The sequence below is a fragment of the Phodopus roborovskii genome, unplaced genomic scaffold (genome assembly GCF_943737965.1).
Source record: "Phodopus roborovskii unplaced genomic scaffold, PHOROB, whole genome shotgun sequence".
Taxonomy (NCBI): Eukaryota; Metazoa; Chordata; class Mammalia; order Rodentia; family Cricetidae; genus Phodopus; species Phodopus roborovskii.
Window position 1 is genome coordinate 5,237,805 of NW_026126648.1, and position 17,328 is coordinate 5,255,132.

The 17,328-nt window shown below is 46.6% G+C and overlaps 1 protein-coding gene across 2 annotated transcripts in view; it reads left to right on the plus strand.

The window, feature by feature from the left end:
* Sel1l3 (SEL1L family member 3) overlaps positions 1 to 17,328 on the plus strand; it is a 108,463-nt gene that overhangs the window by 27,765 nt on the left and 63,370 nt on the right. For both annotated transcript variants that reach the window (XM_051174111.1, XM_051174110.1), the window contains exons 3-9: positions 480 to 606; positions 2,499 to 2,620; positions 3,493 to 3,608; positions 6,645 to 6,703; positions 12,700 to 12,832; positions 14,933 to 15,065; positions 16,971 to 17,108. In XM_051174111.1, the coding sequence (XP_051030068.1) occupies positions 480 to 606; positions 2,499 to 2,620; positions 3,493 to 3,608; positions 6,645 to 6,703; positions 12,700 to 12,832; positions 14,933 to 15,065; positions 16,971 to 17,108 (828 nt within the window). The remainder of the gene's footprint in view (positions 1 to 479; positions 607 to 2,498; positions 2,621 to 3,492; positions 3,609 to 6,644; positions 6,704 to 12,699; positions 12,833 to 14,932; positions 15,066 to 16,970; positions 17,109 to 17,328) is intronic.

A 17,328-nucleotide genomic window follows, 5' to 3' on the forward strand; every position in this document is an offset into this window, starting at 1 on the left:
AGATAGATATAGATAGATGGATATAGATAGACAGATAGACAAATAGATCATAGATAGATAGATAGATAGATAAATAGATAGATCATAGATAGATATAGATAGATGGATATAGATAGACAGACAGACAGATGGACAGACAGACAGACAGACAGACAGATGCCTGAGTGTAAACCTGAAGTCTGACCTTACCACTTCTGAACTTTGTGAACTTAACCTTGGACTTTCTCTCCACAGAATGGGACTAATAACAAAAACCTGAAGTTGTCATGAAAACTAATGAAGCCTGTCTTGCTGTTGTGCTTAATTAGTATGTTGGTTCCTGGCTTAGATTCTGTGTTCTGCAAATGCTTAGTCATATTCTTAGGCTATTGCTTTAACTGTCTGGCTGGAACTGGGAGTGGAGGGTACCATGAAGTGGGTGCATTTGGTAGGGGTCCTTCTCTGGAGGAAACTGAAGATGATTTCTGTGATGGTTACAGATGCAGTTGCCCTACTCAGTTTCCTGTATGCCTCCAGTGGAGAAAACTCTGGAATCGTGAAGAAGCTCCCGAGGTTCCAGAACCGAGAGCTGGAGGCCATCCGAAGCCAGCGGGCAGACTACCCCATGTAAGGGGGGCCAGGTCGTGGGCTGATGGGATGGGCCTGTTTGTATCTGACCATCTGGCAGGTAGCGGGAAAAACCCTTCCAAAGACATGGCTTGGCAAGGTGCTTTGCGCCAGTACTTAAAGAGAATCGGAGAGCTGGGAAACTTTAATGCAAGTGGAAATTACTTCTGCACATTTTCCTTCATCTTTTTGGGCTGGTTCCAGAGATGGCATGAACAGACAGCTAGGTGTTGAGGCTCAGGTCCTCTGAGACTTCAAGTGCACCCATCGAATGCCAGCACAGACTATAGTCGTGGCCTTGGCCCATTCTGTCCTGGAAGACTGGATGAGCTGCTAGAATACCCTGGGCCTCTAAACTCCTCCATTGGTGCTCAGAATGGCCCCTCTCTCTCCTCAGATCAGATGGATTTAGCCGAGTGATTTAATTCTTCCTGTGCTGCTGTCGATAGGAAGATCTTGAGTCGCTCACGGAGCGTATGCTCTCACTAAGCTTCCTTGTAATAACTTATCTTCATGAGCTTGCTCAGCTGGGCGGGTCGGGAGGGAAGACTGTGACACCATCTGTTTACATATTGTGACACTGATTTCAAGGCCAGTTTTACCAAGCCCGGAATATTCGGAAAGAGTTCTTTGGCCATATCTCCCAAAGAATTGAGGGCCGCTGCTTCTGTAGCCCAGGCTTCAAATCAGCTACGGTGCTAAGTACAAAGAGCGGGAAGGATTTGTTTTACATTGAGCCGTGTGTCATATACCCCATGTGCCGATTCCGGGCTCCTTGTCGCTGAACCGTTGGTCTCTAGCACAGTGTGGCGCCTCCCACAAGTGTTTAGCAAGTATTTCCTGAGTGATGGATGTATCATGTATCCCGGCTAAAAGTGTCCTAGCTGAGCTTGCTACTGCTATTTTAGCCTCATTCCGTAAACCACAGTTGTGCAGTCCCCAACCCCTTTTATGAGTGTATATGTGTGTGTGCATGCATTTGGAGGCCGGAGGTCAACCTTCAGCTGTTCAAGTTGAGCAGTCCAACTTGGTTTTGAGGCGGGGTTTCTCACTGGCCTGGACCTTGCCAACTGGGCTAGGCTGGCCGGTGAGCCTGGGGATTGTCCTGTCTCCCTAGCACTGGGGTTACAGGCAAGCACCACTGCCCCTGACCTTTTGCCCTGGTTGTTGGATATCTTACTCAAGTACTCACGTTTTTAAAGCAAGCCCTTTATCAACTGAGCCATCTACTCTGTCATAGTGCCCCTCCCCCCAGCCCCGTCCACCCCCGCCCCACTGAAATAGCCCGTGCAGGAATGGAATAATTAGATGAGTTGCGCCATATCTGTCGGCCAGAACTGGGCTACTGAACTACCCTAATGTGAGTGCTGAGATGGTGCATTTGTGTCCACGCGTCACGTGGAGATGCCATTTGCAGAGCATTACATTTGGAGCTTTTATCTTTGAAAGAAACAAAATTGCTCAAAAAGCACTAATTACGGTTTTATGGTTTTTTTTTTTTTTACCTTTTAATCACAGATATTAGAATAGCTCCTTATCACATCACCGCTTATTAAAAATCCATATTTTTATTCACCGTCTTGCTTTATCAGCCTCAATCAAGAATTCAAATTGCTGGCACGTGAGCATCTCAGAGAGCCCCGGAACAGTTTTGGTGCAAGGTAGAATGTCAGCGAGTTTTGTACAAAGGAGCTTAACTCCAATCTTTGCAGTTACTATAACTACCTCTTTTGTCTCAAAATCTCAGGCTTTGCAAGCTGATCTCCCATGATGAACACTAAGGCAAATCCACCCCTTCGTTAGAAAGAAAGCAATTTACTTGGTCATTGTTAACCGTAATTACCTGTTCTTGGATGATATCTGCAGAATTGTCTTCCGCCTCCCTCCTTTAGGGTTACAGCTTCACTGTGGCTTTATTTACTCCACTATTGTGAGGCCAGCCTCTGTGGAATTCTGTATTTTGTTGATTCTAATGAGATGTACGGCACACCTTCTGTGTTTCTTACGGAAGAGGGTAAGTATAAACAGAGCCTTGAAATGATCTTGTAGTTTCCCTATACTCTTCCTCCTCCTGGCAGAAACATCTGTCCGGGATAAGGAAGATACTGTCAGTGTCAGAGCTCTCTGAGGTTAAAATGTACATTATTCTGCAAGCAGCCAACTGTGATTTTGTGTGGGCATTGTAATTATGCTACTTAAATGTGTAATACAATAGGAATGGGTAAAGGAAGGCATATTACACACCACACACCCCCCCACACACACAAACAAATTGATTATTTTAGGCAGACTCAGTCAAGTAATCTCACTAAAAATGATTGTGGAATTATGGCAACTATGTGAAGTTGGGAAAATAAACTGAAGAGATCTAGATGAGTCTTGGATTCAGTTTGTTAAAGAAAGGAGTCTGTTTTCATTTGCAAATAGAAATTGAATATAGGAATTGGGTGTTGTTAATGAGATAAGACCATAGGACGTCAACTATGAGCTCTAAACTAGTCTCCCCTGCCCCCAGGGTCTTCAAATAAATACCTTATATTTACAAAGAAATGCATTGTTTTTGGGTGTTGCTGGTTTGGTTTAGTTTGTTTTTTGCCCTCGTTGTCTGTCTGTCTGTCTAACAAAGTCTCCCTCTGTAGGAAGGTGGGAACTCACTGTATAAGGCAGACTGGCCTGGAATCCTAACTCTCCATCCTCCTGCCTCCGCCTTGGTGCAGAGATTACAGGTGTGCACCACATGCACCTGGCTTGTCATGGTTTTTGTTTAAAGGGGATTGGGACAGGAAATGTGGTTTATTCTTGTAACTTCTTTGGAGAATCATTGGGAAAGCATTGCCTCTTCAGGAGGGGCTCCTTGCTGATGTTAGGTCCTCACCTTCTTTGTAGGAGGTTTGCATATTCAAGTGCATCTGGTACAAGGGGAAGACCTGGCTGTGAGAACGAAGTTCACCCTCCCTCTGAAGGAGTGGCTCAGATTGGACATCTCTTTCAGCGGAAGCCAGGTGCGTATGCACTTACTCTGCCTGGACTCAGGGCAGCATCTTTTTGAGCTAAACCTTGTTGATCCAGAGCCACAAAGCCTGGGGGGGGGGCAGAAATTCAGCAAACCCTAACCCTTGTTACACACTTGCTAAATGGGACTCTATAGAAGGGAGTCTCATCCCATTTAATTAACTTTTAAAGTACTGATCTCTCCACTCTGTGGTGAAGGAAGAAATAATGCAGCCAGCTCTGTAGCCACTTTATCTGACTTATTCAGTCTGTCTCCTCTAGGGACATAAGCTTTGTGCACACAAGTGTCAAAGCCACAGTCCGCCATGTTTACATGGCCTTATAAAGAGCTACAACTTTTTTTTTGTTTTTTGTTTTTGTTTTTTGGAATTTATTGGCTAGTTCAGCTAAGAAATGATTTGACTGCTTTTGGCAGTTGAACAAATGCTTATGTTCGGCACTAAACACACTCATAATAACCAGCGTGGGTAAGTAATGATCATGGTAGGATGGAAGGTCTTTATCTATTTTGTACATAAAGCGTTGCTCATAACTGTTTCAAACCCCCTATAACAGAGACTTTTATGGATTGTGTGGAATCTGCTGTTGTAATTGAACATGATTCCATTTCTCCGTCCATGCGATGCTGACATGCTAGCTTTTTTTCTGGTTACTTTATTTTCTCATCAGCCTTCCTTATTGATTTGTGATTTTCCTGGGACAAAACTGGAGGAGACGTTTATTTGTCTCATGCATTAGATAATGCGCAGTCCTCCCTCCTGATTAAGGTTCCCACAGCTCTGTTTCTGAAAAGGAAAAATATTAATCAGGTTAGTTCTTGCTGCCTTCCTCAGAGGGCTGAGTAAGATGCTGGCTGGGAATTTTTGTGTGTGTTTTTTTTTTCCCATAAAAAGTGTTTCCAGTAACGTAGCTGAGGTCCGTGTCACCCATGCCCATGTATGTGAGGCCCATGGTGTGTTACCAAGACGAGCATCAAATAATCAGAGCAGGCTCATAGATCCTATTCTGCACCTGCTGTGTGTATGTAAAGCACCGGGCTCCAGTTACTTATAGACTATTTATGGAAGTAACATTAAGCACGTGAAGAGAAGTCATAAGGCAAGCTTAATTGCCAAATGATTCATATTGATTTCTAGAAGGAAGACAGCGTTCCATGCTGGGATGCTCAGGGAAGCGTTCGTGTACAAGGTTTCTGTGTTTGGGCAGAATTTAAATGGAGAAGAAAGTAGGGGGGGTGTTTCTTCACGTGATTGGGAAGTTCACACATAAGCCAAGTTGACTGCTGTTAGTCTGTTGCTGCACACTCCCTGGAGACAAAGACGTCCATCCCTCACAGTCTTGAAGGCTATTGCTGACATCTAGTGAGAGCCGCCTCACTGCATCACAACGCGGGCATCACTAGATGAGAGCCAGGGAGAATATCCAGTTCAGATCTCCCTTTCTCGTCTTATTCTTTTAAATTACATCCACACACGTACGTACACACATATGTATGTATTTTAGTGTGTATGCATAATGTGTATGTGAGTTCCAGTGTTCACATGCAACGGTACATATTTGGAAGTCAGGGGACAACTGACGGGAGTGGAATGAAACCTGGGCCACCAGGCTAGGTGGATTCTCCGTTACCCGTTGATCCACCTTTCAGGCCTTCTTTTCTTAGGTGGGCTGCTGATCTCATCAAAGGGTCCTGTCCTCATGGCTTCCTATAAGAATCCCAGAGTTTCCACCTCCAAACACCATCAGCGCATCCATTTAGGAATCGAATTTCCAGTATATAAACTCGAGGGATATAGAAAACCAATGGAAGAAGAGCTGTGTCTTTGGGGCTAGAATGTGCAGAACTTGAGCTTGGGAGGCAGTAGAGAGTCACAGACGGCGGTGATCAACCAAAGGGCCTTGGGAAAGAGATGAGCCACACAGTGTGATGTGTGTATGTGTGTGTGCATGTGCATGCGTGTGTGCGTGTGTGTACGTGTGTGTGCGTGTGTGTGTGCCTCTATGTGTGTGCGCATGTGCATGCATGTGTGTGTGTGATGTTTGTGTGGTGGGAGGGTTAAGAAGGAAAGGGAAAGCAGATCTGGGGTGGGGAAGAGTGTGCATGCCTGTGTGTGTGTGTGCATGTTCGTGTGTGTGCGTGCATGCGCGTGTGCGCGCGCGCGTGTTTCCTGCCAGTGGGCTTCAGATGCTTCCAGACTCACCTTCCTTTCTGCCTCATCTGAACTCCTTCATGGACACAGGTCAGCTTTGATAGGATCGCCACAGTCGCAGCTTTGGCCAAGTGAACCACTCACTCAAAGGTAAATGGCTGCTAAGAGAGGCGAGTGGCTGGGTCATTTTCTTCCCCTCACATGCCCCATGGCTGGTAGGTAGGCTTGATTTCTAGTGGTTAAGTTTGTCTTCTGGAGACACAGGGTGACCTCTAAGTCTTTGAGACTCTAGAAAGTTCAGGGCACATTTGCTGAACAAGTGTCAGAGTAAGAGTAACCCCACTGGTGCAGGACCTCTAAGAAGAGCCTACTTGAGGTAACACGTGGCATCATGGGAAGAACATTGTACTCGCCCAAATGACGGTGATGACTACTATTGCTCAGGGGACGGAGGTGGGACCAGGAAGCCATGACGAACACGCAGCACACGTCTTGTCTCCCCGTGGCTCTGGTAAAAATCAGCAAAACTTCAGCGCCTACTTGTACTGCCAGATGCATTTTCCCGTCTTCTTCATGAGTTCAGAGGCACAGACACATCCAATCAATCTCTGGCTCGAAGTCTGGAAGCATCCTAAATCCACGGGCAGAAATTGCACTGTAGATATATTTAGGCACACCATCCAGTCATTTGGGAAAAGCTAAATGTATTAAGTCTTAAAATATACACAGGGCTAGTAAACTGTTAATTTTATTTTTGGAGAAATTAATCAGGAGAACGACAAGCACATTCCATGAGTAATTTATACCCAGGACCATGTGTGTTTACAGTGCGGTACGTGCAGACCTACCTGATGTTCTGTCTCTCTCCCAACATAGATAGTGGTCACTGCCAGCACTGGATGGGACTTGAAAAGCTACCACAATCAAACCATTAGGTAAGTGTGGTTTTCATTCGCAAGCAGACCATAGGGTTATTTCATGCTTTAACTTGTAGCCCTCAACTGTAAGGGTATTCGACACACGCCTTCAGCTTTTCCAAGGCATTGTGTTGTTGTGTTTTTAATTTGCTCTTGTTTTTAATCCCCCGCCCCGTGTGCACACACTTGCCTGTGTCCAGAGGCTATGGTGTACATGTGGAGGTCAGCCATGGTGGACATGTATAGGTCAGTCACCATGTACGCGTTGAAGTCAAAGAGTAACCCATAGGAGTTGGTTCTCCCCTTCTACCCTCGGTCCTTGAGATCAAACTCAAGTTGTCAGGCTTGGTGGCAAGTGCCTGATCCCACTGGAACATCTCTGGGCCCAAGCTAGACTTTGTACTTTTCAATTTTACCAAGCATCCATTTTTCCTGCACACACACACACACACACACACACACACACACACACACACACACACGGTACTAAGCAAGGGAAATTAGTCAATATTTTTTCCAAATCTCACCATAAATTCTACCTTTGTAGCACTTTGTAATTTATTTTCTTTGAAAATTATCTTTAGGAAGGATTCTAAAGAAAATAAATCTAAGAATTAACATTGCTCATTGTGATCGGATGGAAACTTTGGCGTAGTGTAGAGCATAAAGGCAGACAGACTCCATATTTATGCTCATAATCTAGACTTGAAATGTGTGCAGCTATTGGTGTCGGCAGAGCTTTTCCTCTCCCTGTAACCATCTCCACATGAGTTATTGAAGCTGAGAGCTGGGGACCTTGCCTTGTGCTCTGTTGCTTTTTAATTTGTTCCTATGTCCACACATAATAGTGGATTTCATATTGTCAGCCACACACAGCCTTCATTAAGTATCTGGGAAACCCCATTATAGCTAGATACCCAGATTCCCTCAGAAAGTGGCTACTGGAGAAATCAGAGCAGAGAGGGGGTGAGGTGGGACTAGAAGCCACACTCTTCAGCCATTCCTATTGTTTACATGTAAATCCAACTGGTTTCTAGTAGGTTCCATGAGCTTGGGGCAATTCTGTGTGTGTGTGTGTGTGTGTGTGTGTGTGTGTGTGTGTGTGTTTAAGGATTAGGGTTTTTGTTTTGTTTTGTTTTTAAAAAGCATAAGGATGTGCCTAGCTGCGAAAAGGTCAAGAGTAAGTTGATAGTTATATCAGAGTGCAGAGCAGAAGGCTAAGGATAAAGCAGGAGTCTTATGGTGTGCCGAAACTGGCAGAAAGCATCCAACACGGGTAGATTTTCTTTATGGAAGTGGCCTCCGTGACTAATTCGAGGGACAGAGAAGCTGACAGGATCTGGAGCTCCTTCAGAAAATGCTACCCACCACATGCCACCCTACCAGTAGAACAGGCTAGGGGAAAGCCACATCCACAAGGTGTGCAACCTGCTCTTGGGGTTTCCGTGGGCAGGTGTGTAGAATCTCAGCCAGAGCCCCATTTGTACAGAGATGCAAGCCAGTGAAGTGAGCAGCATCTCATTTCAGGCTTCCTGGTTGCAAGTATTGTGAAGACATCCTCCTAGCTCCCTGAGAAGGAACGCTCTTGGCGTGTAAACACAGCGTTGCTTTTATCCCATGAAGGTAGGAGCAGGGTCATAGAAACAGAAATTAAGTGTTCAGCAACACAGTGCTGGCTGCAGGAGATGATGAGCGACATTTGGTGACAGGATTCCCTTCAGGTTCCATCCATCCATCTTTGTGTTCGTCCATCTGTCCATTCCATACTTATCGAGGAAATTTCACATGCCAGACACAAGGCTTGATTCTGGGGTTGGGGGAGAAGATAAACAAAGGAGATGCAGTCCCTATTTCCAGGAAACTGGAAAAAAAAATAAAGGAGATTGATACAGAACAATAAATTCATAATAATGCTAGAAATAACAGATAAAGTGGCTTGAGAGAGTGAGAACTTATATCAGGTCCTGGGGAATTGACACCAGACGAAAACTTTGATTAGAGGCGAGGGGTCCTTAAATCTCCTCTCAGAGAAACTGCAAGTCTGGCTGTTTCCTAGTTCTGAGCAGGCGCTTATCGAAGAGCATCTGTGAGTTTTCCGGGCTCTGGTGCTCTTGGGTGATAAACCATGGCCCTCTGTGTCCAGATAAGAGGGAAGATAGTTTGCCAGAGTGTCCGGTTTTCCAAAGAGACTAGTCCGAGCCCTGGAAGCATCTAGCTCAGCTTTCATGTCAACGGAATTGATGATCATCAAACCGTGCACAGCACAGGGCTCTCTTGCAATCCTGCGCCAACACTGAGAATTTCAGAGGAGAAAAATGTGGAAACATGACGTAGAGATACAGATGGAGGCCAAGCCAGACATATTTACTGATGGTTGATGGTGATGACAATTTAAAAGTTATTGGGCAATGATACAGAGACCAAGTAATTTGTTTTTAAGTGGAAAAACAGAACAAAACAGTAAAAGCAAGGACCCTCACCTTATGCTAACTTAAAAACATACAGAACCTCCTCTTATCTAGGGCTTCGCTTCCCATGGTTTTACTTACCCACAGTCCACAGAGGCCCAAAACTATTAAATGGAAAACTCTGGAAGTTAACACTGTGTACGTCTTAAAGCGCTTACTGTTCTGGGTAGCGGGATGAAATCTTTGCTACCTTGCTTTGTCCTTTATTGTCTGTCCATACAGTGGGTGCCACCTGCCCGTTATTTCTCCTGGTCTTCATTTATCACACCCACTGTCAAGATATAAGTGTCCGTACCTTCCTTACTCTGCCTAAAAATTTCCCAAAGCACAATAGTAGTGAGGCTGGGAATCGGTTCTCTGAAGTATCATCTCCCTCACCAGAGAAGGATGAACACAGCACCAAAAAGGTCCTTTGAAAGGAGACGACATTTGCATATGCTTATTATAGCATGCTGCCCTAATTGCTCTGTTATTGTTTGCTATTGCTCATCCTTTACTGTACGGAGTTTATCAATTAAGCTTATGGTAGGTGTGGAGGAGCAGGGACAGGAAACCACCGGCTCAGAAGGGTTTGGAGCAACGTAAGGGTTCAGTCCTCTCTTGGGGCCCTTGAGCTGCACCCCTGAGTGATCAGGAGCTGATATATAGGTTTGTACTAAACTTTCTAGACAGCGCCTTCCCTTTGCTCTGAAATTGGAGTTTGCTATGGGTGTTTTTTTTTTTTTTAGAAGCCACACACAATTTGTTCCCTCCCTTCCTAAAAAGGAAGAAAGAAAGAAGAGACTTGTAAAACGGTTTGAGATTCAAGCCCTTCAAGATTTCTTCAGTTTATCTTGACATTCTTTCATAGTTATTTATCATTGTTCCATGACTAAAGTAACTTTCCTTTACTGAGTCTACTCAAAATAGTAATAGATGTGTGTGTGTGTGTGTGTGTGTGTGTGTGTGTGTGTGTGTGTGTGTTTGTTACTGGGGATTGAATATATAGGGTCTTGCATACTAGGCCCATACTGTACCACTGAGCCTTGTTTTATTTTGAGACAGAGTCTCACTGTGTTACCCAAGACAGCCAGGCCCTCTGAAATCTACAAGGCTTTTGGTCGGAGGCACTTTTGGTTATTGAACCCTCACAACAACCCTGTGAGCAGACATGGTATTTCCATGTTTAAAAGGAGGGGGAGGTGATGAGGGCTGCAGAGAACTTCTACTGGGAAGCACCACAGTGTGTTGTCAGCATCGGCCAACATGTCTCAGAGAACGGGGACCTGGGGCAAGCTGGTTCCTTAATAACGCTCCCCATCCATCCAGCACCAAGTGCTCCCGCGAGAGCTGTTAGAACATTCCAGTCTTTCCAAGGTCCTGAAAACCAGAGTGTGTTCAGCCCTCAGAGTTACTAACTTTGAGATCTCTACTGAAAAAAGAAGAGGGAGGGAGGGAGGGAGGGAGAGAGAGAGAGAGAGAGAGAGAGAGGGGGAGAGAGAGAGAGAGAGAGAGAGGGAGAGAGAGAGAGAGGGAGGGAGAGAGAGGACCTTTATCTTCCCTAGTCCATGAAGAAGCAGCAGCCCTTATCGTCCACTGGTATTGTGTGCCTAAGCTGTTATGTTTCTAAGTGCTCGATCTATGACAGTAGTTGCCACCAAAACGAGCCCATTTCCTGCCCTCCCCTGCCTCCCCCCTGTCTAGACACACCTGCCAGAGAGCAGCATCTTGCTGCGAGGCAGGCAGGCCATCTCTGTCCTGGAATAACCCTCGGCTGCCTGGCTCCCCTGACCCACCTGCCAAGGGCTTGCGTCCCCCTGGCTCTTGGCTTCCGGGCTCCCTGGCTTCTGCAGCCTGCCTGTCACTTTGCTCTCTCTTCCTGGCTTTCCATCTGCCCTCTCTGCCCATGGCTCTCTCCTCTTTGCCCGGCTTCTCACTTGACACTTGTCCTGAGTACCCCGCTGTTCACATATGCTGTGGTCTCACCTCACGAGTCCTGGTTTGGTTTTTAAATAGCTAATAAGTGCACGTGGTGTCAAGAAGTCAAAACCAAGGAGGAGAAAAGAGGAAAAGGGAAGACAGAGTCAAGCCTTGCCTCTGGCTCTGCCCATGCTTACCACAGCCTGTACTCCCCACGCAATGGAGAATTAGTTCCATTAGTTTCTTGAATACATTTCAGAGTTTGTACAGATACAAAACAATACCCACTTTCTCTACACAAGAAGAAACTATGCTCTCTCTCTCTCTCTCTCTCTCTCTCTCTCTCTCTCTCTCTCGTGTGTGTGTGTGTGTGTGTGTGTGTGTGTGTGTGTGTGTGTGTGTTTCATATGGCTCAGACTGGCCTTGAACTCACAGTGTAGCTGAGTATGACCTTGAGTTTTCTACCTTCCTGCCTCTTCCTCTTGAGTGCTAGGATTATAGTACCTAGTTTAGATGGGGCTGGGGCTTGAACCCAGGGCTTTCGTATGTACACAGTAGCTCCCTAGCCCTCACATCTTCAGTTTTAAATTTAGCAGCACATTCTGTTATCCAGGTTTTTGCCCCCTTTTCAGTTTACACAGTAAATAAAGTCATGCCTGAGGCTTGCTGGCTGCCCATGCCTTACTCTACATGTCTGGGAATCTCCAGTCTTGAACTGAAGAACTGCGAGGAGCAGTTTTATGCACTGTATTCGTGCCATCCGTTTGGTCCTTACCTCCTCCCTGATGCTCCGAGCTCTTCTAGGCAATGTGGACATTCAGTACGCCATCTATGGCTGTGTATGTGGACATTCAGTACGCCATCTATGGCTGGTGTGTGGACATTCAGTACGCCATCTATGGCTGTGTATGTGGACATTCAGTACACCATCTATGGCTGTGTATGTGGACATTCAGTACGCCATCTATGGCTTGGTGTGTGGACAGGCTGGTGTGTGGACATTCAGTACGCCATCTATGGCTGGTGTGTGGACATTCAGTACACCAACTATGGCTGGTGTGTGGAAATTCTGTACACCATCTATGGCTGTGTATGTGGACATTCAGTACGCCATCTATGGCTGGTGTGTAGAAATTCTGTACACCATCTATGGCTGTGTATGTGGACATTCAGTACGCCATCTATGGCTGGTGTGTATGACCTCTGACCTTGCTATGGCTGCTGCCTCCTCACTGAATTTAACTTCTCACCCTTATCAAATAATCTATATTTTAAGTCTCTCCTTCATCTACTTTCTGTTTACTCAACTTAAAAAAAAAAAAGTTTGCCTTTGAGAACAACACGTTGCAGAAGAACGGTTCTCAGTATTTCCACGGATTGCAAACAGTGTCACCAGCACCAGGAGTTGACAGTAGATGTTTGCAAGGGACAGCACTACATAAAATCCTAACAAGCTCACGCAGCTGCCGACTAGCAAAGCCCGGGCTAGCCCAAGTCCGCCTGCTGTGGGCTCATCTGCTGAAAACCAGAGTGAGAGACCCGTGGGAACTTGAGTTAGGTCAAGGGTGGCAGTGGCCCTGCAATAGCCTCTTTGAATACCTGGGTCCTAGCCGCAAGGCTGTCTCAATCCTCTGTGCCCCTTCCTAGCTTCCATGAAGATTTCCATTACAACGACACAACTGGATACTTCATTATTGGAGGGAGCAGATACGTGGCAGGCATCGAAGGGTTCTTTGGACCTGTGAAGTACTATCGCCTCCGGAGCCTACACCCTGCTCAGGTGAGCCTGTGGGGTCAAGGCATTTGCCAGGAGTGTGTGTGACGGCGGGCGGGCCGCCGAGGGCAGCAAACGCAGTGTAAACAAAAGATTTACCCAAGCGGACTGAGCCACGCATGGGCTCAGCCACCAAACATAATTAATATTGAGGCTTCCCCTGAGCCGGCCCAATAATAGATTTCTGTTACTGTGCGGTTCATTTAGTACTCATAAAATGGAAACCATTTACTTCCTCTGTTTTAATAACTACTAGCTTAATTATAGAGTAGATTTTTATCAGGCTGTTGCCTATCCAGTGATTAAGCTAATGAAAGGAGAGAATCTTAGTTATTTGGTAAAGCTTCCTTTCTGCACTATTATTTAAAGTATGGGAAGATGCGGTATCCCAGCAAATTAAAGCCGAGTGCCGGTCTGCCAGTCCTTCGCCGATCTCGGCAAAAGCCCAGCCTCGGCTCAGGCTGTGGGGAGGGGCAGGACAGAGCTGGCCAGACTGGAGGACTTGGATCCCAAGCTGAATTTACCATACACAGAACTCAGGTCCTTTCACTCCCACAGAGGGCTACTCCAGCCATTTCCAATCCATGGAGAGGACACAGGACTCCCCACTGTGCAGCCTCGGATGGTGTCTTCACAGCCCTCCTAAGGAGACTGGGCATCCCACCAGATATCTGTGAGGGCATTGTCCCCTCATTCCCTTGACCCTGTCCAGGCCAAGACGCAAAAGGACAAACAGGGACGCCACATTCCTTATCTGTGAGATGTCCAGGAAAAGAAACGCCAGGCATTCATCTGTCAGTAAACACTTCAGAGTACCTACTTTGTGCCAGATCCTGGTCAAGCAAGATGAGCTAGGGCGACCTTCAAGTGCCTTGCTGTTGTTGCGTGTAGTGGTGCACGCCTGTCACGCCAGCAGTCAGCAGGTTGAGGCAAAAAAGATCAAGAGCTCAAGATCAGGTTTGATGCCAGTCCAGGATGCAGGAGACCCTGTCCCTCAAGAACAAAATGAAAGTATTATTTGATACTGGGGACCGAACATTGTATTTATACTTCCTAGGTAAACACTTGACCACTGAGCTTGCACTCCAGATTTAGACTCTTTCCTTTCTTAAAAAAAAATTTGAGACAATTTTTCAGTTATTTATTCAGGCTAGCCTTGAATTCGAATACTCTGGAGTTCAGGCAGACTCGGAACCTTTGACCCTCTTGCCTCCGTCTACTGAGTAGATATGATTACAGATGTGTGTCAGCAGACACAGCTTAAAAAAAAAAAACATTTTTTGAAGTCCGTTTAATATCATGAACACACACACACATACTCATCCATGAAACTGAAATAAAAAGTCTACTAAGAACACCTCCTCCTGCCGGCTGAGATGATGAACACCAATAGGATTTTCTGAAGGAGGTGGAGGAAGGAAGGTCATGAGTTCCAGGACAGCCAGGGCTACAGAGAGAAACCCTGCCTCTAAAAACCAAAAAGGAAAAAAGAAAAAGTGTGCAGGTGTGCTCTAAAGTTTTAGCTCCTTCTGTATAAAAACAAAAGAAACCAGTGCTGCTTACAGCCAGCCCCTCGGTCCAGACATGCATTTGAAAACACACAGAGTTAGCATTAAGTTTCCTGGTCCTGTGCGGCTTGTCCTTTGGAAGTTTGACCTGTATGTCATAAAAAGCCACATAACTTGAGCTAACCCCCGTGTGTGTACCTGGCCCCCACGTTAGGGCTGTAGGGACGTGTGCTTTGGAACAGTGGCCCTGCGTTGGCTCATGCACACCGTGTGTGCTGCCAAGCAGAAGGGCACAGAAGGAGGGCCTCGGATGGCAGGCACAGCCTGGGTTGAATTAGCATCACTGGGTAAGATTTGGAAAGGAAAGGGGCTCCGGGTCACACTGATACGTAAGAAGCTTTGCAGACGAGATGGGGCACCAGAAGCCGGAGCTGGCATGGCCTTGGATTGATCCTAATGGCATTGGTTTGCAAATCTAAGTGAGATGGTAGCTGGTGACGTCAACGAGAGACCTCAGGCGGCTGAACCCACATGACTAAGTACAAGCCTGTGGACATTTGATGATTTGTGCTTCATTTGATTCCTTGCCTTCCTGCAGATTCTTAATCCCTTCCTCGAGAAGGAACTGGCTGAACAAATCAAGTTATATTACGAGCGGTGTGCTGAGGTCCAAGAAATAATATCCATGTATGCTGCAACAGTCCAGGTCGAGGGTGAGAGCCGAGAAACATGTAAGCGGAGAGCTCTGGGGGGCGTTTTAATCCCTTCATTTGCATGGACATGCTTGGCTTTGCTCTGGGGGGACTAAAATAGAAACAGACACCATGTACCACTTGGCCCAGATACCAGCAGGATCAGGTGTACTTCAAGCCTTCCGCACGCAGATGGATTGGAACCAGACTGTGCATTCCACCTGGATTCCTACCCCTATCTACCCCCTCCCCCCAAAAAAGCAGCAGCAGCATCCAAGAGCTAACCCTGATTGGTCTCCTAACATCCCTGATCTAAGTACGTGAGATGACTGAGCAGGTTTCCAACCTTGTCTGGAGTTCTTCCTCCCTAGAAGGCAGGTCTGAAAAATGCATTGGAAAATGTGAATGAATAATCACTAGAAACCATTGTACACACTGGTGTACTTTTGCCTTCGACCATTAATATCTGAAGGATGGCTCTGCTGTCTGGGGCCCTGTTTTATTCTTAAGCTCTCATGTTGAGCTCAGGAAGGTACGGGTGAATTAGACAGAAAGAATGAATCCCAGACTGCTGTTCCTGTTGCCCAGGCCCCTCCTTTGGAAGGAACTCAGGGTGTGGCCAGAGCTTGGTCCTGTCTTGTCTTCCAGGGTCCCAGCTTAGATTTGGCATTTATTAGATTCTCTGTGCTTTAGATCTCCACGTTCGATGTGCTGACACTACAGTTAGTCACGTATGTCCCTTGTGGAAGAGAACTTCCTGTGGGGTGTTTGTCATCAGTCAGCAAGAGCAAGTTCCACGTCTCAGTCTTGCCTGAGTTCCAGGCTGGGGGAGAAGGTGCATAGGTGTCTCACAGTCATGCCCTGGTCTCACAGGGTGGCACAGCAGTCAGAGAGGGTGGCAGGTGATCAGCACACCTGCAGTTCCAGTCAAGAGTAGATTATCAGGCTGGTGATGTAGCTCAGTACTAAAGGTACCAAGCACCAAGCCCGACGACCTAATCCAATCTCTGAGACCCTCATCATGGAAGAAGAGAACTGATGTCTGCAAGCTGTCCTTGCATCTCTGCTTGAGCACTGTGGTACACACAATCTGCACATACATGCACACATAAGATAAACAAACAAAAGATGGCTCAGTCGGTAACATATTTGCAAGCATGAGGACCTGCGTCCCGTGTCCAGAACCCACATAAAAATTGAAATATAATGTCACTCACCTGGCTAGCCTAAGTGTCAAGCTCCCAGGACTACGAAAGACCACATCTTGAAGGACAAACGACATTTCTAAGAGTGACACCGAAGATTGTCCCCTGTGCTTACATGCGTGTGCACATGTATAAACACACCCACACATATGTACCCCCCCATCCCATACACATGGGATATAGACTGCCCTCATCAGCTGCTGCGCTTACCACTGAATCACACGGGAACAAAGGCACCGCCAGGAGAGGGGGCAGACACACAGGGGTAGTAATGTCCCAAAGAGGAGGCTCTTCGCAGTAATTTACACAGCGCCAGGAGCCAAGGCCTTGAGTGGAAAAGGCAGCCCTGCCTGTATGCCGACCTGTTTGGTGACGTCAGGGAGCTTCTCCTGAAGTCTTCACCTACTTCACCTCCCTTGGGGGCTCTTGGACCTTGCTCTTCAACACACGTACCATCAAAACGGCCTACTGGCCTGCTGGGGACAAGTCAGAGGCCAGCTGCTCATTCTGCAGAATTAATCAACAGCCATCAGCAACATCTTTGGCATGTTTCTCTTGGATTTAGTTCATGGTGCTGACCCCCAAGGCAGGGGTGTTTCAGGTCCCCTAAGGACCCAAGCCAAATCCAGGAACATTAAACCTGACCTCCTATTCAAAGCTTCCCTTAGGGAGGACGGTTTTTTAGAGGGGAAACGGCCTTGCCGCTCCTGAGGGGCTGGTGTCTTGTGCTTCTGTGTAGGTGACGTCTATAACTCCTACCTGGACCTCAGGCGCAGGTATGGGAGACCGGAGGTGTGCAGAGTATTGCCCTGGGAGGAGCTGAGAGACAGACACCCCAGCTTGTTCCAGACACTGCTGCAGACGGATCTGCTGACTGGTAACGGGGTCCTGCCTAGACTCTGGGTGCTAGCTAGGAAGGCGCCCTGACTCTGTCTTACTCACTCCCTCTGGGTGATTTATGCCTTGATGTTATTTTTAACCCTAGTGTTCCAGTTTAATTTCAGATTTAAATTCTGCCTTTGTGTGTCCACAGCACTGAATATATCTGTGCACATTTCCAAAAACTCAAATTTAGGGACCACTCAAGCGATTCTTTA